Here is a 27,086-nt window from a genome sequence, read left to right on the forward strand (position 1 = left end):
CACTGTGCCACCAGGGAAGTCCACTTTGTTAGTTTTTATGACTGAAAAATATTCCATTGTACAGATACACCACATTTGGTTTATCCATTCATGAGATGATTTGGATTTTCTCCACTTTTTGGCTATTAAGAATAATGCTGCCATGAACATTCATGTACAAGTTCTTGTACTGACAAAAGTTTTCATTTCTCTTGGTATATACCTAGGAGTGGAATTGCTGGATCATATGGTAACTCTATGTTTAACTTTTTGAGGAACTGCCAAACTGTCTTCCAAAGCAGCTGTACCAGTTTACATTCCAACAAGCAGAGTATGATGGTTCCAATTTCTCCACATCTTCATCAACACTTGTTATTTTCTGTCTTTTTGATTATAACCATCCTAGTGGGTATGAAGTGCTATTTCATTGCAATGATAGTGAGTTTTCCAATTGATATTTTTATTTTCCATTTTCTTTAATTCCTTCCAGCAATGTTTCTGTAGCTTTCAGCGTTGTGATCTTGTACATCTTTTTATAAAGTTTTTTTTGTAAGGCTTTTAGGTTTCTTGGTATATTTATAAAAGGAATTTTCAAAAATTTCATTTTTGAATTATTGATTATAGCATAGAAAGACACTTCATTTCTGTATATTGACCTTGTATTTTTTGATGCCACTATATTTCTTTGACACAGTAACTTTCTCGTAGATACTTTAGGATTTTCTAAATAAACAATCATGTCATCTGCAAATGACTGTTTTACTTTTTAAATTGCAATCTTTATGCTTTCTAGTTTTTCTTGACATTATTATCCTGGTTAGAAAATCTATTACTTGGGCTTCCCTGGTGGCTCAGTGGTTGAGAATCTGCCTGCCAATGCAGGGGACACGGGTTCGAGCCCTGGTCTGGGAAGATCCCACATGCCGTGGAGCAACTGGGCCCGTGAGCCACAATTACTGAGCCTGCGCATCAGGAGCCTGCGCTCCGCAACAAGAGAGGCCGCGATAGTGAGAGACCCGCGCACCGCGATGAAGAGTGGCCCCCACTTGCCACAACTAGAGAAAGCCCTCGCATGGAAACGAAGACCCAACACAGCCATAAATAAATAAATAAAGCAAACTATCAACAAGTAAAAATAAACACTATTAAAAAAAAAAAAGAAAATCTATTACTTAATTGAATAAAAACAGTGAAAGTGAATATCCTTGCTTTGTTCCCAGTCTTATGGGGCTAAATTTCAACATCTGACTAAGGATGATGCTAGCTCTAGGTTTTTGTACATGTTCTTCATCAGAATGATGAAGTTTCCTTCTATTCCTAATTTGCTAATTAAAAAAAAAGATTCGATGTTTGTATATATTGTAAAATACCACAAGTCTAGTTAACATCCATCATCATACATAGTTACAGAATTTTTTTTCTTTTCTCTTAGCAATTTTCAAATATGCAATATAGTATTACTAACCATAGTCACCATGCTGTACATTACGTCTCCATGACTTATTTATTTTATAACTGGAAGCTTGTATCTTTTGACTCCCTTTACCCATTTTGCCCACCACCCACCCCTGGCAACCACCAATCTGTTCTCTGCGTCTATGAGCTTGATTTTATTTTTTTAAAGATTCCACATATGAGTGAGTTCATACAGTATTTGTCTTTCTCTGTCTGAGTTATTTCACATAGCATAATGCCCCAAGGTCCATTCATGTTGACACAACTGGCAAGATTTCATTCTTTTTCATGGCTTAGTTATTTCTCAGATTGCCTCAATATAGTAAGAGCATGCCAATCACTACAAAACAAAAATAAAGCAAACATAACTCATAAAAATAATTCATAATACTGTGAAGATCATTACTCATTGGCAATTAAACAGGAATAATACTCCTGGATCCATTATGCAGAAATGCTAAAGATTAAGCACTATCAAAGAATAAATGTAAATAGTCATAAAAACCCATTTGTAGAATGAATTGCTTGCATAATAACGAAGAGAACATGTATGAAAAGTGGGATGGGGGCAACAATAAGGGGAGGGTGTGACAAAGTCAATTTTCTATAAGGCACACAGAGATAGTCTTTTTTTGGATCACTTGTGGATGCTTTCAAATTCCCAAGATGCATTTGTGCTGACACTAAACATATTCTCCTGGGTTTCCTACTTCCTTTCTGCCTATTCCAACGTGCTAAAACACACACAGATGCACACACACTTTTCAGTTAGTATTGGCTCTAGGAATGTTAACACCTTGTAATAATTACCTTATTAGACCAACAAGAAAAAAAATTCCAAAATAAAAGATGAATTAAGCTTGAGTAATTCAAACCTACTGGGTTTACATTACTTACACCAGTGTTGTTCTAGTGGACGAGAACACCGGACTATGTACTTTACCTATGTAACTGCATTTTATCCTTCCGACACTTCAGTGAAGTACGTGTTATCCCCCTGTTCTGAGATGGAAACACTGAGGCTTCACGGATAAGTCCCTATCTGCCTGTCTTTACCATCCATGGTTAAAGCTCCTGCATTAACCATCCATGATGTTCCTATTCTCTGGGAATTAATTACTCCCTCTGCCCACAGATGTAGGCTCCAGCCAGCAGTCATGATTCTGCTCTGTGACCCTGCCCCTGGCCATAGCTTCTCAGATGAGGATTGGATACCTGGTGCTAGCTGATCAGATTTTTTCCCTTAGAATTGGAATTGGGATTCAGAAATGGCTAGTTAGGGATTTCCCTGGCGGTCCAGTGGTTAAGACTCTGCACTTCCAATGCAGGGGGTGTGGGTTCCATCCCTGGTAGGGGAACTAAGATCCCACATGCCTTGCTGTGCAGCACAGACAAAAAAAAAAAAAAAAAAAAAAAAAAAAAGAAATGGCTAATTAATCCTTGCATATCGCTGGATTGACAAAACTTGGCAGCTGTATGGTACCTATTTTCTGACGTGGGAATAGAGTATCAGAGTATGTAGAGATGTGAAGTAGACCCAGTGAGAAATGCAGGGACACGAAAAGGACACTTCAGTTCCTAGGAGTTTGGCTTCCTTCCTTCCCTGGGCTGCTGTGGAACAACCCCGTATTTTACTTTAAATTCCCCTTTCTTGCTCAAGTGAGCTGAAGTTCATTTCTGATATATGTAACCAAAAGAAGCTTGGCTAAAGTTCCCCTTCCTTATATGGATATGTGGCAGTTTTCAGTAGAAATTCTTGTGATAATTTTAGAGTTGGAAGGTCACAATACACTTCTAGAGCTAGCAAGAGCTGCAGGGATTATTTCCTCTCTCCCTTTATTTTGCAAATGGATAAACCAAACTCTGAGAGATGAAATGCCATTCCAAAGGTCATTTAGTTAGCTGGTGGCAAAGTTGGTACCTGTTTTCCTTATTGCTTTTTACTCGCTTGGTGTTATTTCTTCTACGGCTGGAGATTCAATCAGTAACATTAATAACTTACCATGAGACAAATACATTTTGAAATGAGGCATAAACCCATTCATACCCTGATACAATTACCTACTCATACCTTCTCACACCAGTTAATCCTGGTTTATAAAGAGGATTCCACCCCAGAGGTTGGTAATATGGAATGTGAGAAAACATTTTCTCATAAGACAGTGGCATACGTGGTGGTTATGGCCCCTGTAAAACCTACCTAACCCACAACACAACTCAGAGGGAATTCTGAGGGAAAATACACTCTGCAATGGGTATCAAAAACTGAAGTGCCAAGAAGTAGCTGGGTGATCTCAGACAAGTCACTTAATCTCTCTGAGCTCAGCTACTCCTTCTAAAAAACATGGTAACTATTTCGATTCATGGAATTTCCAGTTTGATAAGAACCTTAAAGGTCTACTTTTAGAGAAAAGTCTTGTCTGGACGTCACAATACCTCCACCAGCAGATCTGGGCAAATATAAAGGAGGTCTACCACCAAGGGACATGATCTGCACCCACAGCAAGAAGCTGAATCACCCTGGCATCAAGAGACAGATATTCTGCTCATCAGTGATTCCTACTGAAAGACCTACAATCAAAAGGGGAAATGATGGAAAAATCTGCACGTTTTTGAGATACTGAAACCCCAACCAAGTGGAAGAAGCTAATTGCATGCTGCCCACAAGCACATAGACCCCAGACCGGTTGGAACCAGAACGCTGATGATGCTGACACCCAATTACCTCACCACCAACCAGTCAGAAGAATGTCCACGAGCTGATCATGCCCTCTTTGAACCACTACTATAAAACTCCTTACTACCCAATCCAGGTCAGGACACACAGTTTTGAGGGCATTAGCGCACTGTGGCCCTCTTTGCCTGGCAAAGCAATAAAGCTATTCTTTTCCACTTCAAACAAAAAAAAGTCTACTTCTGATTTCTAATTTCTAAGGTACTTGTTATCATGAAAATTTCAAACATGCTGAAAAACTAGTACAATAAACATCCATATTCCACTATCTAGATTCAACAATTAACATTTTGCCGCATTTGCTTTACTTGTTTTCTTTTAACCATTTGAAAGTAAGTTGTAACTATCATGACACTTCTAAATATTTCAGCATGCAACTCCTAAGCATAAGGACATACTCCTATGTCACAGGTGTGAAATTTTTAGAGAAACTTTTTCTCTAAAGGCAAACAGTGAATGTTTTAGGCCACACCGTTTGTTTCAACTACTCCACTCTGCAGTTGTTCATGCATAGACAGTACCTAAATAAATGGGCATGGTTATATTCTAATAAAACTTTATTTACAAAAATAGGCATTTGGTCTGCAGGCTGTAGGTTGCTGCCTTCTGCTTTATAATAATAACATTGTTATCACAACTAAAGTTAACAGAAATTCCCTAGGATTATCTAACAACCAGTCCATGTTCAAATTTTCGCAGTAGTCCCTAAATATCTGTGCTGTTGTTGTTTTTCGACCAGGATCCAATCAAGATTCACAGCCTGCATCTAAAACTCTTTTTGAGGTCCTAGTGATTCTACTCCTCTATTTGCCTCCCTAAGAGCTAAGCCCCTGGGTGCCTAGGACACCAAAATAACAAATGACTGTATAACTGGTAATTCTGAAAACTAGGCTATGCATCACTGCATTGAAATCTTAAAACAACAGGAAAGAGATTAAGAAGCACTGCACTCTGCTGCAATTTATGCCTGTGCGTATATAACAGTAATATCTATCAACTCTTTATCAATGTATCAATTATCTACTCCATACACTGTCAATATACTATGTAACATAAAGTCAACTCTATACTAATGGCAACACCAACTTAATTAATTAAAAATCAATGAATGCATTAATAATAATATAAAAACTAGAGTTAAGCTTCGTCAAAGGAGGAATCTAATACTTACCTAGAAACAGAACAATCAATAGGACTATAATAGTAAGGAAAGCCTTGTTCCAGAAAGTTGCAATTTTACCCCAGACGCTAAATGAAAAAATCTTCTGCCATCTGTAAAGCAATATAATTACATCAGGTGTAAAAAATCAAAGGGACATTTTGAGATACTTTCTAAATACTGAATTAACATTTTGGTAATTGTGCAGCGAGTGAAAAGAATTAAAGAAATTTAATTTTTTATGTCATACCAGAGAATTACCAATTCTTACCAATAAGAATGTCTCATGAAATAAAGAACAACCTCTTTCAAATTTAATAATAATCTGACATTTGATTATCTTCTGTCTGGTGACTTAAATATTCTAAAGTAAAAATAACTTTTAAAGCAAATGTACATGATCAAAACCTTAAAAAGGAATTCTTATAGTAAAATATTAAATTGCTGATAGAAGTTATCACTTTATATCATAATATATATAATCAGGACAGTAACTCAGAAATAACAAAGATCTATTGTTCTAACAATTAACGACATTTCAGGGGTAAGAGGTCCGACTCTGCACTATTTATTTTAATAATGAAAAAAAATACATGTGCTTTCAACATCTACTCCAAGTAAAAAAGTTTCTCTACTTTTACCATAAGGAAATTTAAAAAATCATTGAGGTATTACACATACACAGTAAAGAGCAAAAATCTTAAATATGTAGCGTGAAAGGGAATTCCCTGGCGGTTCAGTGGTTCGGACTCTGAGCTTTCACTGCTGAGGGCCTGGGTTCAATCCCTGGTTGGGGAACTAAGATCCCACAAGCAGCGCAGCGTGGCCAAAAAACAAACAAACAAAAATATATATAAATTTATATATGTGTATATATATTTAATATATGTATAGCTTGATGGACTTCTATGTGTGTATATACCTATGTAATTACCACCCAGATCAATATCTGAGAAAGTGAAATTAAGAAAAAATGAAATAGTCTAGATGGAATGAACAGTATAAGCAAAGACACAGAGGTAAGAAAGCATGGATTATAAATGGCAAAGAGTGACAAAGTAATCCATCACACAACTGAAAGGGTAACAAACTTTGCACAAGGGCATTTTAAATGAGTAACACATTAACTGAGTCCAGAGGAGACATACAACGGTAATAAGCGCTTAAGTAAATTTCAAATTCTTACAACTTAAAAAAAAAGGTCTTACTTTATTATGTTTTGAAAACAACTCTAATAACCTTAAGTTTGGGGGAGACAGAGATTGATACAATGCAGTTTCTTTTGCCTCTATGCTTCCATCCAAGGATGCTATTCAAATTTTACATTACAAAGATTTGTATTTTAAGAAAGAGAACATAAGTGGCAATACCTTGATCTAGGTCCAAATGTAAATTCACATTTCAAGTAAATTGACAGTATAAAAGGGAACACAAAAGAGACCCCCTACACGGAACAATGAGCAGTTTATAATAAGGCTCCATTCAAGGTAAAGCTAATAACAGCTACTATATAGAGTCCTTACCATACTTCCCTTCTAAGCACTTGTACATGTTTTAGCTCATTTAATCTCCACAACCACCATATGAGGTGGATACTAGTATTACCTCCATTTTACAGATGAGGAAACTGGCCAGAGATGGTAAATAAATTGCCCAAGGGCACACAGTAACTTGCAGAGTTGGGATATAAACCCAGGCAGTCTGATCTCTGAGATGTGTCTTTAACCAGTGGGTATGTGAGAAAAAAGTGGACAGCCAAATTAAATGAAGACTGAAGACTTTTCCTTGAAGACTATGGTGATTACACGTATGAAAGGTAAAAAACGACGTGGATACACACGTTAAGGACATATTGTAAATTATCTGTGCGCATATATAACATATTTTTCTTAAGTATATTTGTCCATGAGGATATATTTATATAATGTATGTACATATACACAAATCTAACAGATACTTGATCAGGATAGGAAAAAATTATATTTGGCAGGAAAAGAATCCATAATTTATGCACGATTTTGATGGAGAAGAGATCAACTGACAAAGAAAATTTTTTTGCAAATTCTTAAGCCTTATCTATAATTCAGATGTTTATAAATAACATCTTTCTCTTGAATATAGGATTCTACTGTTGCAAGTATTACCAAAAAGCTTAACAGGGTATTAGTAAGGATTTGAAACAAAATCAACAGGATAAGAGATAGGGTGATGGAAGAGAAAAAGCACTAGACTGAAAGGCAGATTCTAGTCCAGAATTTGCCACAGATCAGCTAGATGACCTCAGTCAGGCCACTTTCCCATAGAATGAATGGGTTGAATAAAATCATCTCAAAGGTCGCTTCCTACATAACAATTCAATTTTTCTTTCTGTAAGAAAGAAAATAGTGATGCTACAGCTGATAGACAAAAACAGAAGACTACCGGACCCTGAGTCAAGATAAAAACTTTCTTAAGTCTCTTCCAGTAGAGGAATCTTACTAAATTTCAGTGGGTTATCTCTAGGTCTCATTTATTTTCTTTTATGTGAACAAATGTCTTGCAACATTTTTATGCAGGTGTATTTTATCATTCACACTACCCAGTCCCGAGGTAAAACTGAACTCCTAATAAGTGGGTTATTACAGGGGTAAAGTGAGCCAAGGCTTCGATCGAAATAGTACTGAAAGACCTTCGAAGGTGCTTTACTAAGGAACTAATGCTAATATATGGTTCTGATACTTTTCATATTTAGTACGTTTAATATATATTAATTCTGTGTGAGGATAAAGTGGTAAAATTGCCATTAAATGAACACTAATGAATTATGTAAGGCCAAAACTAAGAATCATTTATTGGCTTAAGTTTCCAAATGGTCATTCCACTGCCTCACTGAAACATTTCTGCATCATGCTGTGCTGTAAACAGCACTTATGCATTTACTTTTATTTAAGTTCACTGCTGTAATTCAGGGCAATAAAACGAAGGTGAAAGCTAACGACAAGACAGGTGACAAAAGTATGACCATTGCTTTATTACATCTGCAATCAAAAGAACAGAAAAGACGAGGCCCTTCCTATAGAAGAGAGGTGGAAAAGTTATTTGTACATATAATAAAAAGTTTTATGTAATGTGATATTTTAATATGGTCATCATATATCTAATTGGTTTGTGAGTTTATTTCTGAACAGTGCCTTTTATATAAACAGCACTGAAACCTTTTTAATCTTAAGAAAACTTTTTCCGTTAACACACTAAACCGTCTAAAGAGCTCATCATATATTTATTATTGTAACGCTTGGGAGGTTTCCTACCTCTGAGGAGGAATAAAAGGTAGACAGAAGATTAAAATGAGTCCTATTTCAGCGTAAAGAAAAGTTGCAACTGCCGCCCATTGAAGTGTCATTTTTTTTCTTCACACCTAAATAGAGAAACATTTATTTCACCTTACCGCCTTTCCAAGAAAATTCAGTTTAAGGAAAGGCCCCCGGCGCGCGAGGTTTCAGGCCAGAAGGTTTATGGGATCAGACTTTCCCCTCAACGGGAAGCGCCCGGCAGAGACCCGGGGCGGGAAGTTGGGGGAGGGGAGGGAGCGGGTCGAGGGTGGGCCCGGAGGCCGGCGTCTGCACCTCCCCAGCGAGCCTTGCAGAACTGGCCAGGAGGCCTGAGCGGCACCGCGGAAGTGCTTTCCCACGGCGTCAGTAGCCTAACGCCAGCCTCTACTAACGTCCGCGCCCGGGGGACCTCCCGCCCAGCGAACGCGCCGCGGAGCAGAGCCCACCCCGCGGTCCCACCGCGGCGAGTGCGGTGCGACCCCGCGCTCCACGCCGCCTCGGGGCCCGAGGCCCCCAGACGTCCCGCCCGGCCTTACCCCACCTGAGGCCGCCTGGCTCCCCGCGCTGCTCCGCGGCCGCCGACGCGTGGGACGTCACACGCCGCGGCGGGCGGAGGGGAGCGCGCCCCGCCCCCACCCGCAGCCCCGCAGGCTCCATCTCCCAATTCCGGTCTCGGGGGCCGGTCCCAGGCGACGTGGCAGGCGTGCGAACAAGATGATTAGCAATAATTGTTTTCTAATTGGTGGTGGATTAGAGGGTCAGATCTGCTGCTTGGGTTCCCAAGTGCAACTTCTTCTGGGGAGCGGACTTAACATTTCTAATGAAGTGTGGCTTGCGTGGGAGGGGTGAGCTTAACCGACGTTCTGAAAGGGCTTGCTGGAGTCCGCGGCGAGGAGTGGCGCCGGGGCGGAAGGGTTAGATAGGGTGCTGCACACTCAGTGAACGTGGTTAAAACACTCCTTTCCTGGTTTGTATTTTACCGTAGACACAGTTTCGTTGTCCAGAACAAGCTGGTTGTGCCGCATTTTGTTCGGGGAATATAGGAGGATAGGTAGCGTCCAACATACACTTCGTGTGACGTTTTCTACTCTCGTCCATGCGCTGGGAAGAGGCAGTACACTTTTGGGTGATGTTTGGGGACTGACTGGAAAGGAGAACAACGTGGGTATGGGTATATTCTTTCAATTACTCTTTTCCACGTTTTCAAATTGCGTGAAAACACTCAAAATTTTAAAGATTTTCCCCCCAATATTAACAATGTATCAGAAATGCACATAAAAGTATTCTCCTGGAGATGATTATTTTGGGAAGATTAAACAAATGGTGAAAACAAGAGGTGGTTACTGAATATAAAAACACATTTAAATCAGTGCTTTCTCTTACCACAAGTATACTTGATTACATAGAAAAGAAAAAAAGACAACATAAATTAACCATAAGGAACTTAAAAAAAAAATCAAAGGCGTTTAGAACTCCTTGCTTTTCTACACTGGTTCCTTGAACGGCTGTGCACCTTACTTTAATAATGCTGCTGTCCTCAGAACACTGGTGTAACAGAGTTAATTTACAAACGTAAAAATCACTAAGTTTTGACTATAGCTCCCTATTTGCTAATATACTACTCATATTTAATGAAAAAGCCAGTTATCTTTAAAGATCCGTTAATTGAAAAATGAAAGCACAGAATGTACCTTAAAAAAAAATATGGCAACATAGTGCTTATGTTAAAAAGGATTTATTTAATATTCCCAAACTGTTGAATTAAGCAGTTTTAGATAATTGTCTCCTTATAACAGTTTTTATGTTGGTAATATAGACCAATATCTTAATTACAGAACTGTTTTATCTTAACCTGAGATAATTTTTTTTTTTGGGGCGGCTGTGTTGGGTCTTGCGGGCCTTCTCTAGTTGCAGCCAGCGGGGGCTACTCTTCGTGTGGTGCACTTGCTTCTCGTTGCAGTGGCTTCTCTTGTTGCAGAGCACGGGCTCTAGGCCAGCGGGCTTCAGTAGTTGCGGCGTGTGGGCTCAGTAGCTGCGGCACGCGGGCTCTAGAGCACAGGCTCAGTAGTTGTGGTACATGGGCTTAGTTGCTCCGCGGCATGTGGGATCTTCCTGGACCAGGGCTCGAAACCATGTCCCCTGCATTGGCGGGCAGATTCTTAACCACTGTGCCACCAAGGAAGTCCCTGAGATAATTCTTGCAGTGGCACATTAACCACCAACAAAATTCTGTTAGTGACATCCCCAAACCATGGAACTTTATTTAAAAAATTTTTTTTAGTTTTTTTGGCTGTGCCACACAGCTTCCAGGGGTCCTAGTTCCCCCACCAGGAATTGAACCTGCACCCTTGGCAGTGAAAGCAAGGAGTCCTAAGCACTGGACCGCTAGAGAATTCCCTAAACCATGGAACTTTAAAGTTAAAATTATCATCAACTGCTGGGAAGCATAAAAATAACATTACTATTAACAGGGTATGAAAATTAGGTTTTTAAATTAAAAATAAAACCTGGTTACTGTTCTCCAGGAAATAATATTTCAAATACACAGCTGTCCCTTGGAATCTGTGGGGCACTGGTTCTAGGACTCTTGTGGGTACCAAAATTTGTGGATGCTCAAGTCCCATATACAAAGTGGTCTAGCATCGAGGGCTGACTGAGTAATCATCTCCAGATTAGCTACCAAATTTTTTTATATTTAAGATGTGGGGGACAGAAATTAACATCATTTTACGTACAGGTATATTTACCAAGCTCTCAATCTTCTAAAGATTTAGAAGGCTCGAAATGTAACAAATTTAATATCATTTAAAGAATTTCACGGAATCTTAGTTTTAAATTATAGAAAACATCACATCTAATTAACTTCTATTACATACAATTTAAAGAAATACCTTGAGGTGTGTAATTCATGAATTAGGAAGTAGCAGTTTGATTTTCCAATCTGAACTTTTAATTTAAGCCCTGAATGCAATTCTATACAGAATTTCTTGTTCCTTTTCATTTTATACAGATGTTGGAATTTGTTCACACTTTTCTCTTATTTTCATTTAAAACATACCTAATGTTAACTTACAGATACCATGAGTCATACTTTTAGTATCAAAATAAAAAGTTTTATTTATTTAAAAATGTTAAAAACATGATTCCTTTAAGAAAAAAATTCTTACAGTTTTAAATTCATAATAGGATTCAGAGCAATGTTTGTCAATGTTTGAACCACCTGGGGTCTTCTTTAAAACTAAATTTTGGGTCCACCCTAGAGATTTACTGAATCAGAATCTCTGAGGATATGGTCTAAGAATGAGTTTTAAAAATTCTGTCAGGGCATTGTTTTTATACTAATGTTTGAGAGCCACTGATTCAAAGTGAAAACCAAGATGTGACCCTGGGTGGTTTCACTAAAGATAGAAAATAATTTAGGGAGTCCAGTCAATCCCATAATGGTCTGTAAGGTAATCTAAGACTGCTGATGTGCTTGACAAAGCATTAAATATTCTTTTTTCCTGCCTCGAAGTTATCTTTTCCATCATGTACATTAAATGTTGATGGAAACACATATAAGGAGTTCCAAGTTCAAGAGCAATGTCAACCCAGTCCCAGATGCATTTCAGTGGGGTTTCCTCATATCCAGCAAATATGGCCGGGTTGGCTAAGAGTCCTCTTGCAACCATCACACCTATAAATTAAAGCACATCACGTTTGTCCACACATTAAGAACTCATGGTTATAGGGTCAAACTCAATGAAACAAACTGAGAATATTCAAAAATAAAGTATTATTACAAGGTTTCACAATGCCCTTGTATTAGACTAATTCTTATTAAAGGATTCATTTTGGTATTTTTTATAAACCAATTAAGTGTAAATGAACTCACAAGACTTTTTTTCTTATATTTTAAAGACTTCTACATTAAAAAATTAGTTTTCCGGATTTTTTTAAGAGTAAATCTGGATTGTCATAAATTGGGTTTGCTTGAAGTTTATCTGCATTCTCTCATCCAGCAATAGGTATCACAGGGCTTGGTATGCCAAAGTTGAAGGGGATAATGAAACTGCATAGCAGTCTGGGGTTTCTTTGGCTCCTATGACCACTCTTTTTTTTTTTTTTTTCCTATGACCACTCTTGGATTCACGAATTCTATAGGCTCTAGTGGTCACTAACTGGATGAGATGGTGGCAGAGAATTAACTGAACTAATTTACCCCAATTAAAATAATCTGTTGTTTCTAAGTAGATGGATTAACATCATTTTAGTAAATTGCTTGGCTTAAATTGGTAAAACAGGAAAATATGGCTCCATATGAAAGAAAAATAATGAAAATCACATTAACATTATTCTCCCACCCCCACTTTTTAATTTTTCTGCTAAATAAAAAACAAAAAACCTAAAGTAATTATTTCTTACCATCTGTCCCAGTAATATGCCACACATTTTCTGCTTCTTTTAAGCTTCTGATGTCTCCATTAGCAATTACAGGTATAGACATATTTTCCTTAATTATTTTAATGGCCTCATAGTGAACTGGCTGATGCCTTTCTTCAACAGTTCTTCCATGGACTGTAATCCAGGAAACCCCTGTCGCTTCAGCCTTTCGACAAAGATCTACAGTTCTTGTAAGGTCATCATGGATCCTATAATTTCAAAATCATATCTATCTTTTCACAGCACACAAATCTTAATGCTAACATCAATAAACTAAATAGAAAAATATTTCATCTGTTACATTATTTAGTTTAGCTATGCTATATCATATTATCACCACGTGCCGCTATCAGTGAGGTTTTGTTCAGGAATCAGTTCCCATTCAAGACCCTGAATTTAGCTATTTCACTATCGGTAACAATAGGATGACAAATAACTTTTACCCAGTGCTCCTCTCTTTTGGCTTTGATAACTGAAAGATTCATCAAAGTACTGTCACAGATGCATTGAAAGGTGCTATCTTAATATTTGCTGTGCATGCTCCAATCCGCAAGTGGGAGAATTATAATACTTTATCTTGAGATTTGTTTTTAACCTGTCACCAAAAGACTAATTTTTAGTTTATTTTCTTTTCACTGTGAAATTTTAGTGCAAATATCATTCCTATTTTCTACTCTTGGTATCAGGAATATCTCTTAGCATTAGTTAATTAAATAGTACATGGAAAAAGTTGTTTCTCTTGGGAGAGAGTTTTTAATAATAAAGGGATATTTTAATTTTTCTTTAAAAATGTGAAGAAGAAATTGTTTTGGATTATAAATAAAAATTATGGTATCTATTCATTTACTAAATGTTTTGTTTTAACATTTTCATATACTAGATGCCTACTTACTAAGAGTAGACATCTCCACACCTTCAGACAAAAGGAATATTCTTTTATTTCCTGAGTAATGGACTATCTTGTCAGTAGATTAAAATATTATCTTTACCTTATTTTAATAGATACTGAAAATCTGGGATTTTCCACTTGATTTCTTACTTGTTTCACCATGTCTCGAACAAGCTCTGGATTGTTTATTAAGCAAGCTCCATAACCTTCTGCCAATGCCCACCTTCATAAAGTAAACACAACAACAAATAAATTGTTATCAGCTGGAAGAGAAGATACAATTCTAAAAGCACAGTAAGTGCATTTATTATTTCTCTACCTAGCAACCTGGAATGGAACCAGATTTTTAAAATTCATAGATCCAACACTTCTAAGTGTATTGAGATTAGGAAAACATGTTCCCAGATCAAGAAATACTTAGGGGAAATGGTTTTCACTGGCAAGTGAGAAAATTAAAGTTCATTCAACCAAAACAGATTTAAGTATTTGTAACTGCAATTACTTCACATTTTTTAAATTCCAAATTTGATGTTTATTGTACATAACAAGAGGTTTTATTAATCTTTAGAGGAAAGATATTTTTGGCTTACAGCATTCCAATACCACTAAACAGCTTACTGAACTCTCCTAATGAGTATTCAAATATATCTAATCTGATTTGGATTATGCTATACATAAAACCTTGATTTTATTCTTTGAACACATTTTGAATTATTGACAGATAATCTAGTATAGTGCCAGGAAGGTAGGGATGTTATCGTCAAAATAAGTACATCCTATCAACACCCAGTTACTCAGACTCAACCAAATAACTATGGTATAGGAAGAAAAGGTAATTATAAGAAGGTTTTCTTATAATTGAAATTAAGTAAGAGAAAACAAGTGATCTCCCAAATCATAGAATCATAGTGTTTAGAGCAAGTATGTCTGACAGAGCAGTAAAAATACATTTTAGGGATTGCCATAAACATCAGTCTCACATAATTACTTATGGATGAGGTTCAAGGCAGATCCACACATAAAAAAAATTCTAGTGGTGAGGTGAGACAAAAACTTGTTAAGGGTCTATATATTGTTGTAGCCATCAGAAAATATCTTTGCATGTATGTTTCTAAATAATATTTCCTTATTTTTTCTTGCTTCTTATTTAGAGCCCAAGTTCTTTATCTCTATTTTCCTTACTTTTTAATTTTTGGAATACCAGAATGATAGTTTACCATGTTCACATAGTTTTTCCTAATCTTTTTGAAAATTCTTCCAACTTCTTTGAGCTTTACCTCTGAGGACAACCACAGTTAATGTCTATTCCATTCGCATAAGGACAGACTATACGAGCAGCATCAGACAAAATTCTTGCATCATTAGCAGCAAACTGAACAATCAATGGGCAATCACCTGATAAAACAAATAGCTCAACATTAAAATTCACAGAAACACACACACATGCACACGAGATACCAAATTCTAATGTCTGTACAGGATAAAGTAACAATTTTTAGCCTAAGAAGCATCTGTTCAAACAAGATAGCATTAAAATAATTTAAAATATTTTAAATTACATGCAATTTAGATTTGGTACAAATTCAAATAGGAAAAAATTTGATAAAATGAAGAGTACAACACTCTTGCCAAACAGACCCCTTTCCCAAAGGTGGTAATTAGCTTACTGCATTCTAGAACAATTTTATGAATACCTATAAAATTTAAGCAAATGTGAACATTCTATGTACGTTGCTATCCATATTGTGTTTTCCCCCGGATGTATCTGGGATCTGTATTCAGACCTATTTTCCTCTTTTTAGTGGCGTATTCCACTGTGATGGGTGGACCATAGATTATTTTTCATTTGCGGCTCTTGCAAACAATGCTGCAATGAAGATACTCCATATACATGCTTTTGTGAGTATATTCATGAAGTAAATTCCTAGGAGTATGTATAACTCCTGGGTGGGCATCTAACATTTTGAAAGACATTACAAAATCTTCTTTCAAGAGTTTACCAATATAGATATACACCAGTGTGGATGACAGTTCTGATTTCCTTACAACTTATCCTACACTGTATACCCAACAGCATATTTTTTTATTTGTAGCCTCTCTCTCCATATTCTTTGTGTAGTTCTCTATGTACAATTTTTCTTTTAGTTGCTCCTTTTTTCATATTATTTAAATTAAAAAAATAAAACAAAGAAATTAGCTCTGCTATCATAAACATCAAAAATATTATAAATATTTTCCCCAGTTTTTCATTTGTCTTTGAGAATATCTGTGCTCTTTTTTTTTATATAAAAGTCTAAATTTTAACGTAGCCAAATGTATCAGAGCTTTCCTAGGTTTTAAAGGACACATTTTTCTCATCTTTGGGTGTTATAAATTCTGAATAGATGTATTTTAATTTTTCTAAAGTTTTTTTTGAGGACTACCTGTATCAGATTCACTGGGTGTTTACCAAAATGCAGATTTCTGGGTATCGCTCTAGTTCTACTGACTCAGAATTTCTATGGCAATCCACTGATTTACAGGATTATCTATGGGATAGGAGAATTTGCTTTTTCCTGAGGAGGTAGGTAGGGTGCTTTCTCCTTTGTAACGCAAGAGAGTTATAAAATTTCAATCTAACGACCATTTATTGGTCAAATATATTTTCAATGCTGTGCTAGAAGCTGAGGATACAAATCAACAAGAAAGAATTCCAACCCTTAAGAAGCCCACAGTCTAGTGGGAGAGACAGGCATGTGAGGAGGAAATTACAGTACAGTAGGATTAAGTACAACAAAAAGCCGGGGCTTTCGAGACAGGACATGAATGGAGGGTGATTAGGCAAGTTCCTTGGTCACAGTTTTAGAGCATTAAGAAGCATGAACTGTCCTTTCCCAGGGGGATAGGGATGCGGGGATAGGCCTGACTAAGAAGGACATTCTAGGTAGAGAAGTGTGAGAGATGAGGGCATGTTCAAGGACTTAAAATAACTTAGTATATATATATATTTTTTTTGCGGTATGCGGGCCTCTCACTGTTGTGGCCTCTCCCGTTGCGGAGCACAGGCTCCAGACGCACAGGCTCAGCGGCCATGGCTCACGGGCCCAGCCGCTCTGCGGCATGTGGGATCTTCCCGGACCGGGGCACGTACCCGTGTCCCCTGCATCAGCAGGCAGACTCTCAACAACTGCACCACCAGGGAAGCCCCAATAAGTTAGTATTTTGAAGAATAAAGTTGGTGGGCCATGGAGAGAAACTAATGGAAGATAAAGCTGCAGAACACGTATTCAGAGGCCAGATCATGAAGAACTTTGTATATTGTCCACACGTGCTGGAATTTTACTCCTTAGGTCAGTGGCTCTCAATCATTAACAAGCTCAGAATCACCTGGAGGGCTTTTTAAAACAGATTGCCCGACACATACCCAGAGTTTCAGATTCAGTAGGCCTGCGGTGGAGTCTGGAATTTCCATTTCTAACAAGTTTTCAGATAATGCCGATGTTAACTGGTCTGGGAAATCACACTTTAAGAACCACTCTTTTAGGTGATGAGAAGTCTAAGGAAGGTTGCGAGCAGGAAGAAGTGATCAAATTTACATTTTAGAGAGGTCACTTGGGGCTGTCTGGAGGGTAGTTTGAAATGGGATAAGACTGGAGGCAGTGAGATAGGAATCTAACCCAATAGTCTAGGTGAGAGAATGGGGCTGACTAAAACTTTGATATATTATCCATAGTTTACAAGGTACTGAATAAAAACATATTTTTAAAAATTTATAAAAACCATAAGAAACTGAAAGATTTAAAAATAAAATCTCCGAATTGTGTTGTCTCTGATTAGACAAGAGTGTTGAGTTTTGTTGTTTTGTTTTTAAAGTTTTACAAAGGCAGCAAACTCTAGCTTTCACATACCTTGGTTTGTGGTAAATTCACTGTCTCTGGCTTTTATAGATCTGATAAAATCAGCAGCAACTATCATTGGCGTATAGCACAGATCGCAACTGTATTTTCTTACCAGTGTTCTAAAAGCCAACCTGAGAGCATATAAAACTTTAATTAGGCAGTTAGAAAGCACCATAATCAGAGTTTAGTTTAGTTAATTATTAAATATTTAATATTTATTAGAGAAAAGTTCTGCCTATGGGAAAGTGCAGTAGATGTACTCTTCCCTATCCCTCCTGCTTAGTATAACTAAGAGCTCTGGATATCATATACAAAACAAACGTACGGAAACTCTGAAAGGTGGCGAGAAGAGAGCAGGCAGGCTAGTGACCTCGGGCAGGACCTAAGGAACGACAATGGTGAGTTCCCTGGGTTTTCTCGTTGCCTCAAACATCCCAGATTTGAAGCTGAAGAAGATGGCAACCTGGAAATAGCAATGGGTGCAGACAAAAACAGCCCCAGCAAAAGCCTGCTCTCTAGCCAAGGCACCAAAAAAGGGGCAGCCTAGCAAGCTTTAAAATAATAATGGCTCTACTCCAGCCCAACACCAGCGAAAAAACTGTGGCCCTCACCTCCACAAGTGAAAGTCGAGTGGGGAGCTTACACTTGTACCGTTCCAAAGCTGTCACAAAGTTCTCCAACACCCCTCCACGGTGGTGTTAGAGAAGGCCAGGTAGGGAGCTGGGACTTTAATCCCTGCTGGCCAGTAACAAGGAGAGTATCAGCGGAGACCATCTGGGGAGCCTGGAATTCCACACCAACCCTGCAGCAGTGAGGTGCCCTTCTCCCTTTCTCCGGGAGTAGTGTTAGAGAATGCTTAGTGAAGAGCCAGGACTTTCATCATTGCCCAGCAGTTACCAGGCCACCCCCTGCATGGGGAGCTGGAACTCTCACCCCTGCTCAGCAGTAATGAGGAGCCTCGTGCCCCCGGGATGTCAAAGGAGACCAAGTGGAAAACCTAGGCTTCTACCTCCACCTGAGAGTAATGAGGTGGTGCTTTCTCATCCTTCCCCTGCTGTGGTGGTGTCAGAAAAAGCTAGTTAAAACAGAAGTTTCAATATTCAGAATCAATCACTGTAATCCATCACATTAACAGGCTAAAGAAAAAAACCCCACATGATTGTATCAATTGATGCAGAAAAAGCACTGGACAAAACAGTATTCATGATTTAAAAAAAAAGCCTCTCAGGAAAACAGGAATAGAGGGAACTTTCTCAACCTGATAAAGAACATCCACAAAAAATTCTACACTTATTATTATATTAGGATCTTTATATATATTTTCCGTAAGATCTTATGGAAAAACCCAAATGAACTTTTTGGCCAACCCAATTATAGGTGAAAGAATACTTTCCCTCCAGATCAAGAACAAGGGAAAGATGTCTGCTCTCATCACTCTTATTCAGTACAGTGCTGCAACTTCTAGTCAGTGCAATAAGGCATGAAAAAGAAACAAAAGGCATCTGATGGAAAGGAGGAAGTAAAACTATCTCTATTTGCAGATGACATGATTGTCTACTTAGATAATCCTAAGGAATTTGTAAGAGGGACGTCCTAGAACCAATAAGTAAACATAGCAAGTTCACATAATGTAAGGTCAACACACAAAAAGCAATTTTACTTCTATACACCAGCAATGAACACATGGACACTGAAATTAAAAGTACAATAACTGGAGTGTAAGCCTTACAAAATATGTACAGAAAATGTACGTTGAAAACTATACGACACTGATGAAAGAAATCAAAGAAGATCTAAATAAATGGAGAGACATACCGTGTTCATGAGGAGACTCAACACAGTAGGGAATTCAGTTCTCCCCAAACTGATACGCATTTTCATACAATTCTTATGGAAAATCCAGCAGGATTTTTTTGTAGGTTTAGAAAAGATCATCCTAAAAAGTTATTTGGAAAGGCAAAGGAACTAGAATAGCTAAAACAATTTTGAAAAAGAAAAGTGGGATTTATTAAGTTTACTTAATTTGAGGACATTATATAGCTACAGTAATCAAGACTGTGGTATTGGTAGAGGGACAGACACATAGATCAAGGGATTAGAACAGAGAATGCAGAAAAAGAACCATACAAACATGCTCAACTGAGTTTTGATGAAGATGCAAAAGTAATTCAATAGTGGAAAGACAGCCTTTTCAACAAATAGTACTGGAGTAATTAGACATCCACAGGCAAAAACAAACAAACAAACAAACCTCAGACTAAGTCTCACACTTAGACAGAAATTAATTAAAAATTATGAACTTAAATGTAAACCATAAACTAAAAGACTTTTAGAAAAAACATAGGACAAAATCTTTAATATCTAGAGCTACATAAAAATTTCTTATACTTGACAACAAAAGCACAATTTGCAAAAGGAAAAACTGATAAAATGGACTTCATCATTAAATAAAAACTTTTGCTCTGCCAAAGACCCTGTTAAGAGGATGAAAAGACAAGCAACATGCTGGGAGAACATATATGCAAGCCACATATCTGACAAGAGTAGTATCTAGTCTAGAGAATTCTCAAAACTCCAGAGTAAACACAACAGTAACAACAAAAAACCAAACAATCTGATTCAAAAATGGGCAAAGGGCTAGAAGAGACATTGTGCCAAAGAAGATATACAAATAGCCAATGAGCACATGAAAAGATGCTCAACATCACTAGAAAAATACAAATAAAAACCACAGTAAGTCACATCCATTAGGATGGCTATTAAAACAACAACAAAAAAACCCTGGAAGACAACAAGTGTTGATGAGAATGCTGAGAGACTAAACTCTTGTGTACTGCTGGCAGGAATATAAAATGGTGTAGCTGCTATGGAAAATAGCAGGGCAATTCCTCAAAAATTAAAAATAGATTTGTCATATGATCTAGCAATTCCACCTCTGGGCATATACCACAAAGAATGAAAGCAAGGTTTCAAAAAGATATTTATATATCCATGTTCACAGAAGCATTATTCCCAAGAGTCAAAAGATGGAAGCAACTCAAGCTGGGATGAATGGATAAACAAAATGTAGTATATACATACAATGGAATATTATTCAGCCTTAAAAAGGAAGGAAATTCTGGGTCTTCCCTGGTGGCGCAGTGGTTGAGAGTCCGCCTGCCGATGCGGGGGACATGGGTTCGTGCCCTGGTCCGGGAAGGTCCCGCATGCCGCGGAGCGGCTGGGCCCCGTGGGCTGTGGCCGCTGAGTCTGTGCGTCCAGAGCCTGTGGTCCGCGGCGAGAGGGGTCACAACGGTGAGGGGCCCGCGTACCGCAAAAAAAAAAAAAAAAGGAAATTCTGATACATGGTACAACATGGGTGAACCTTGAGGATATTATGCTCAGTGAAATAAGCCAGTCTCAAAGAGACAAATACTGTCTGACCACTTAGATCATACACATACCAGGCAGTTGGCAGCATGAGGACTCAAGCCCGGACCCTGGTCCCAAAGCTAGGCATTTGAAGATCCCATGTGGTGGGGTGGTCTTACTTTTAAGAAGTCAGAGCATAAAAAGGAAATCACACCTAAGCTCATTAACCATTTAACAATACTTACTTTGAATATCGCACCATTGGGGCGCAGACTTTTACCAGCTGCCCAGAATGAAGCATTTCTATTGGATCATTTTTTCTTTCTTGACATGTTGTGGTTTGCATGCAGTCACTCTTCATGAATACAGATTTGTTTCAAACCTGAAAAAGATAACCAGTTTGCGTAGAGAAAAGGCACTTTCACTTGATGAATCCCATCATTCTTACAATTTCAATTGCCAAGAACACGTATTTTTCATCAGGTTTTGCGGGCTTAGGAATCTTCTTAGCTTCTTTTCACAGTATCGAATAGGATACTACTGAATTCTGCCTCTATTTATAAATCACAGATAGTTTTCAGCTCACTGTGCAGTTATGACATTTATATTCTGTACAAATTACTGTTGTTCAAGTCAAACACTAACAGTTTTGAATTCTATACTTAACCCACTACTGTAACATTTTCTGCTCAAATTTATAAATGATCAGGATGTGGAAAACCACAAGATATCTTCCTAGAATACATATTACGATTTTCCATGTTACTTTTTTAGATTTTCCATTTTACTTTGTTTGGCATTGATTAACCAACAAATTTGATTTGAATCATTTCATATATAGTACTGTGTATGTCTGGCACTTTGAAATACCTTGTTTTATCCAGGAAAGTTAAATGGCAGTAACAGAACAACTTTAAGTAGTCAGCATTTCAAAAGATGTACTGGTTTATTTATTTATTTATCTAACATCTTTATTGGAGTATAATTGCTTTACAATGGTGTGTTAGTTTCTGCTGTATAACAAAGTGAATCAGCTATATGTATACATATATCCCCATATCCCCTCTCTCCCATCCTCCCTATCCCACCCATCTAGGTGGTCACAAAACAACGAGCTGATCTCCCCATATATAAGAATATGTTTACTCTTATTCTCAAATCCTATTCTTTTTATTTGAATCAGAAGGCAAACAAACCTTTAATTATTATTTTTAAGCATTTAAATGTTTCATGAACATCGTTTCATGAAAATCTCAATTGTAATCACATAATTGCATAGTAAATCACTATTATACCCAAAGAGGGAGAAGTGATTAAATTAGGTAATTCCTGTGTTTTATAGTTGCTATACTGTACTTAAAATCCTATCATTTCATAGTGTTGGCTGCTTTCCATATTCCAATTTTGGCCTTACCAACTTAAAAACATATATGGGCCAACTTCAGAAAGGTCTAATTGCTCCACATGCAATTTCTTGTTTGGCTAATCCTGAAAGTACTGTTATAACCTAAATATAAACCAATAATTTCAATTTCCTTAGGTAGAATGTACAGGTGGAATAAGATAAGCTAGTTTTACTGATCACTGTTCATCACTTTATCACTGTTACTGTTTAACTTAATATTTAGAGAGTTACTAGCTTATTTTTTTAAACAAAAGTTCATGATTAGAAAGATGTAAGCCGCCTACATAGGTAAAGTATAAAGCAAAAAAAAGGTAGTCGCTTTTTCATGCATCAAACCTGTCTCATCTCCCTTGCATTCCAGATCCTGGTTATGCCATCACAATCCATCCCTACGCACTCAAGTCAGAAACTTGGGGCTTGTCCTTCACTCTCCATCTCCTGCAGGTGTGTCAACTAAGTGGTACCTTTAGTTAAACCTTGAGCCCATTTTCACTGGCTCACAGAGTCTCTGTACTCATAATCCCCCATCCTGATGACTCTGACAATCTTCTTGGAATCCCAGTTGATCTTATTTTTATTCATTCAACAAATATCAAGTTTCTGCTACATGTTGGGAACACAGATGAAAATATATTTTCTGTATCCTTGAAAATGTATTAGACAAACTTACACAATAATGCTAATACACTCAAACACAATTTAAGCACTGTAGAAATAACTGTCTAGAGAAGTGAGGGAAGTCAATAATGGATGAAGGGGGCTTCCCTGGTTGCGCAGTGGTTGAGAGTTCGCCTGCCAATGCAGGGGACACAGGTTCGTGCCCCGGTCCGGGAAGATCCCACATGCTGCGGAGCAGCTGGGCCCGTGAGCCATGGCTGCTGAGCCTGCGCGTCCGGAGCCTGTGCTCCTCAACGGGAGAGGCCACAACAGTGAGAGGCCCGCGTACCGCAAAAAAAAAAAAAAAATAATGGATGAAGGAAATCTTGAGCTGACACTACATGGAAGATGGGGAAGTGTCTAGTTACAGAGAACATGTAAAAAGCCACAGCAGCATGAAAATGCTTGATGTTTTCAGTGAACCATTAACAACAGTTCAGCATTGCTTGAGTTGTAACTAGACTAGAAAGGGCATGAGAGGGCCTATACACCAGGTTAAGATATTTTAGATTTTAAACTGTAGGGCCTTGGTTCTCAGCCATTTTTCCTCCTCTGTGGGTGATTTTTACATATGCACTCAACATGTTAACTTGTGCAAATGACATACTTCCATGGGCATATATTTTTGTGTAAGTTGTTTGTCTCTCCTTGTATACTAGTTGTAATTGAAAAATTTTAGCAGAGAAATGACATGGTCCGATTTCTGATTCAGAAAGATTTCGATGGAGGGATTAGGGCTGTTGGTAAAATATCAGTAAGGAGGCCACTGTAGTAGACCAAGCCGTGTGTAATGAGTATCTGACCTGGGACTCCAGGAATGAGGATAGAGGAAAGGGAACACATTTAGGAGCTATTTAGAAATAAAAATAAACTAGCAAGACATTTAGGAGGTGGAAATCACCTGATGACAGCACGTGTTGTGTAATTAAGGAAGAATTCTAGGATGATGTGTACACTTCTGGCTTTAGAGACTGGGCGGATGGCCATTCCAATCAATGAGACAGAGAACCAGAAGGAGAAACAGGCTTTGGGAGGGAAACGAGTCCACGCTTGGGCACACTGAAGTTGAGGTGCTCAGGGGATTTCCAGGTGGTGATGCCTCATAACTGGTTATATAGATATGGTACTAAAGAAAAAGCTAGAGATAAGTCTTTAACCTTTAGGTAATATGTTGAAACTAAAAACATGGACAAAGTACTTATGGATGCCATATCTTGTAGAAATCCTTAGAAGCACAAACATTTAAGTAAAAGGGGAAAAAAAAAGAATGTAAAGGAGACAGAGAGATGAACTCTGGAGTTGGGAGGAATAAATCTGAAATGTGATATTCAAAAGAGAGGGAATAGTATTACGAAGGAGGGAGGGGATAAACATCTTAAACATCACAGAAGAGTTAAGACTAAAACGTGTCCAATGGCAACTAGGTCATTGTGACTTTAGCAAGAATAATTTCACTCTTATTCATTCTTTTGTTGTTGTTGTTAAATAATTTTTATTGTTCTTCTTCCTGCTGGTTATGCAGGCAGCCACAAGTGGTGCATACATGACAGCTTTCCCTTCAGGGCTTCATGACTCCACTTTAAATGAAGTTTTCTTTATTTTCACATTTCCCTCTATTGATCAAGATCTTTCCTCAAAAGCATTGCTGATCAAGAGTCAGGTTGTCCATATTTAGTGGGTTTTGTCCCTTGGTACCAGGAAGGGCGTTTCCTGGTTGTCATGTCCCACGTCAGAGGGAAAGTGCATAGCGATTGGAAACCACTGAAGCCACATTTGAGTAACAAGGAGGAGCATGAAGAAGAACACTCAGGAATTTCCCATCTAAAGTCTACATTCCATCTAGGTTGTAAGCACTGGAGGTCATCTTGAAGCACTGAGCTAGAGTCACCCTATTGAGTAAGCTGTTTCTACAAACGTTTAACAGGCAACAAGTACAGAGCTTAAAAATAATTATGCAAAAACAGTAATTATGCAAGGCAGAGTTAAAAGCAATATGACAAGTCCAGTTCGTATGATGGTAGCCAGCTAAATAGATCAAAAGACCATAGAGTATCAAGGGGAATTTGTTGTAACCAGTGCACTTGTTCCCTGACCTTGTGTAACTGAATTTCTACCTCTCCAGAGGTATTTATCCATGTGCAACAGGTGGTACTTTATTCATTCTTGTAGTCCCAGTACATGGCACGAAGAAGGCCTCCCTTAATACATATTTGCTGAATGAATAAATCAGTAGTTCTTAATCTTGGTTGTACATTAGAATGAGCTGGTGAGATTTTAGGAAGCAGGATGCCCAAACCATACCCCAGAGCAATTACATGTGAATCTCAGGGCGTAGGATGCAAGCAAGCATCAGTGGTTGTTAAAGCTCTCCAGGTGATTTTAATGGGCAGCCAAGCTTGGGAATAAACAAATCCACATCCTCCAAGGCACCTGGTAATACTGTTTGTTTAAATGGGTTTCTACCTACCCATTCGCTCCTCTGGGATAAGACAGGGATTGAGTCTAATGTTTGTACACTCATGCTGGTACATATAGTAGAGACTCAAAACTCTTCATTGAATGAATGAATATTATGTAACTTTTCTAAAAATTTTCAAGGTAAAAGCCAGGGAAGGAAAAACAGTCCATAATTCAAAGATTGCTTATTCATCATTAATATTCAAAATTTACTGAAGTCAAATTTTGTGTATTATAGATAATGAAACCTAATGTGAATCTCAGCACACTGCCCTTGGCAATTTGTGAGACCTCCATTCAGAACATTCAATCCTATTCACACCGTGACTGAAATCAAAGTATATTAGGGGAAAACCTCTGTGACAGAGAGAAAGCATAATGCAGTGTGGTGAGACATACTTGCTTGAGTTGCTACAGGCATCTAATATGTTCGAACGGCATTTGGCACAGCTAAGTACTACTATCACATTCTCGAAAATCCGTTAGCTGAATCAAGAGAAACTTTAGCTCTGGCACTGGGAAAAATAGGTTCCCTGCATACATACTTACTGTACACGAAGGAAAAGTTAACGTTTCTTTTTTACGTTAGAAATGCTTAACCTTCTCGCACACGTGTGGTTGACCTGTTAACTTGCTAGTATTTATCGTGAGAGAAATACAGGTAAATACTGCCGATGTTAACAGCGGAGAAGATATAACGGGAATTAACCTGATGATTTTACAGCTCCAATACTGTTAGTTGAGAGATGGAAAATCCATCAATTTGTGACAAGGAAAAGTCTGGCGTCGCTCAGGACTGAAACTAGGCGGTAGAAAAAGCCTAAGGTCGCTGTCTCATGGGAGGGTAAGCAGAGACTGAGTCCCACTTATCTATTCCTGGTTCAGTCTTCCTACTTAACCGACTCTCGGCTCTCCCTAATTCTCCCCACTTTCAGCCCTGGCAACTTTCCTCCCCAAGCTTTTCCCGCCTGCCTTTATCCCAAGAACGCGAAGCAAGGGTTGTGATAGATACAGGTGGGTAGCTATTAACGCCCGCCAGCTGTGCTTGTGGCGTGCACACGAAGCTACCAGAAACCTCCGTTCTCTTCTAGTGCTTCCATCGAGAGGTCCCATTCTCAGGTTAAATACTTGCTTTAGAGGTGAGCGCTGCCGCCGCGTTCCGGCGCTCACCTGTTCTTCCGCCCAGGGAACGCCGCCAGCCCCAGGAGCGCGGCGGGAGACGGGAGAAAGCGCCGGCCCCACGACCTCAGCTTCCCTGGTGCGCTGGGGCCTCGGCGCCCACCTACTCTGGGCCCCGCGCTGTTCCCAGCCAGGGTCAGCCCACCAGCTGCAGCAGAGCGGAATCTCCAAGACAGCCGGGTGGGCGGAGCTGGCGGCGCCTTGATTCTG

General features: G+C 38.4%; 2 protein-coding genes across 7 annotated transcripts in view; both read right to left on the reverse strand.

The window, feature by feature from the left end:
• Positions 1-9,254, reverse strand: part of BCAP29 (B cell receptor associated protein 29) — a 43,442-nt gene extending 34,188 nt beyond the window's left edge. For 3 of the 5 annotated variants that reach the window (XM_029233540.1, XM_029233541.1, XM_029233538.1), the window contains exons 1-3: positions 9,180-9,248; positions 8,618-8,724; positions 5,340-5,440 (exon numbers count right to left, since the gene is read on the reverse strand). In XM_029233540.1, coding sequence (XP_029089373.1) covers positions 5,340-5,440; positions 8,618-8,709 — 193 coding nt within the window. In that variant the 5' untranslated portion in view covers positions 8,710-8,724; positions 9,180-9,248. Of the gene's footprint in view, positions 1-5,339; positions 5,441-8,617; positions 8,725-9,174 lie in introns of all 5 variants that reach the window. The other 2 variants (XM_029233542.1, XM_029233539.1) reach the window with 2 other exon arrangements.
• Positions 9,255-11,659: 2,405 nt separating this feature from the next.
• DUS4L (dihydrouridine synthase 4 like) lies at positions 11,660-27,055 on the reverse strand. Of its 2 annotated transcripts, XM_029233619.1 has the most exons (7): positions 26,868-27,055; positions 21,424-21,560; positions 17,837-17,958; positions 15,227-15,344; positions 14,050-14,172; positions 13,043-13,269; positions 11,660-12,314 (listed from the first exon to the last, which is right to left on the reverse strand). In XM_029233619.1, the coding sequence occupies exons 2-7, from the start codon at positions 21,537-21,539 to the stop codon at positions 12,055-12,057; spliced, it is 966 nt and encodes a 321-aa protein (XP_029089452.1). In that variant the 5' UTR covers positions 21,540-21,560; positions 26,868-27,055; the 3' UTR covers positions 11,660-12,054. The 2 variants fall into 2 exon arrangements, with proteins under 2 accessions (XP_029089452.1, XP_029089453.1); XM_029233620.1 differs by lacking the exons at positions 21,424-21,560; positions 26,868-27,055 and adding an exon at positions 20,909-20,942 and having other exon boundaries at positions 11,661-12,314.
• Between the last annotated feature and the right edge of the window lie 31 nt (positions 27,056-27,086).

This window comes from Monodon monoceros, unplaced genomic scaffold (genome assembly GCF_005190385.1).
Source record: "Monodon monoceros isolate NGI ecotype Baffin Bay Population unplaced genomic scaffold, NGI_Narwhal_1 Super_Scaffold_2, whole genome shotgun sequence".
NCBI classification, from domain to species: domain Eukaryota; kingdom Metazoa; phylum Chordata; class Mammalia; order Artiodactyla; family Monodontidae; genus Monodon; species Monodon monoceros.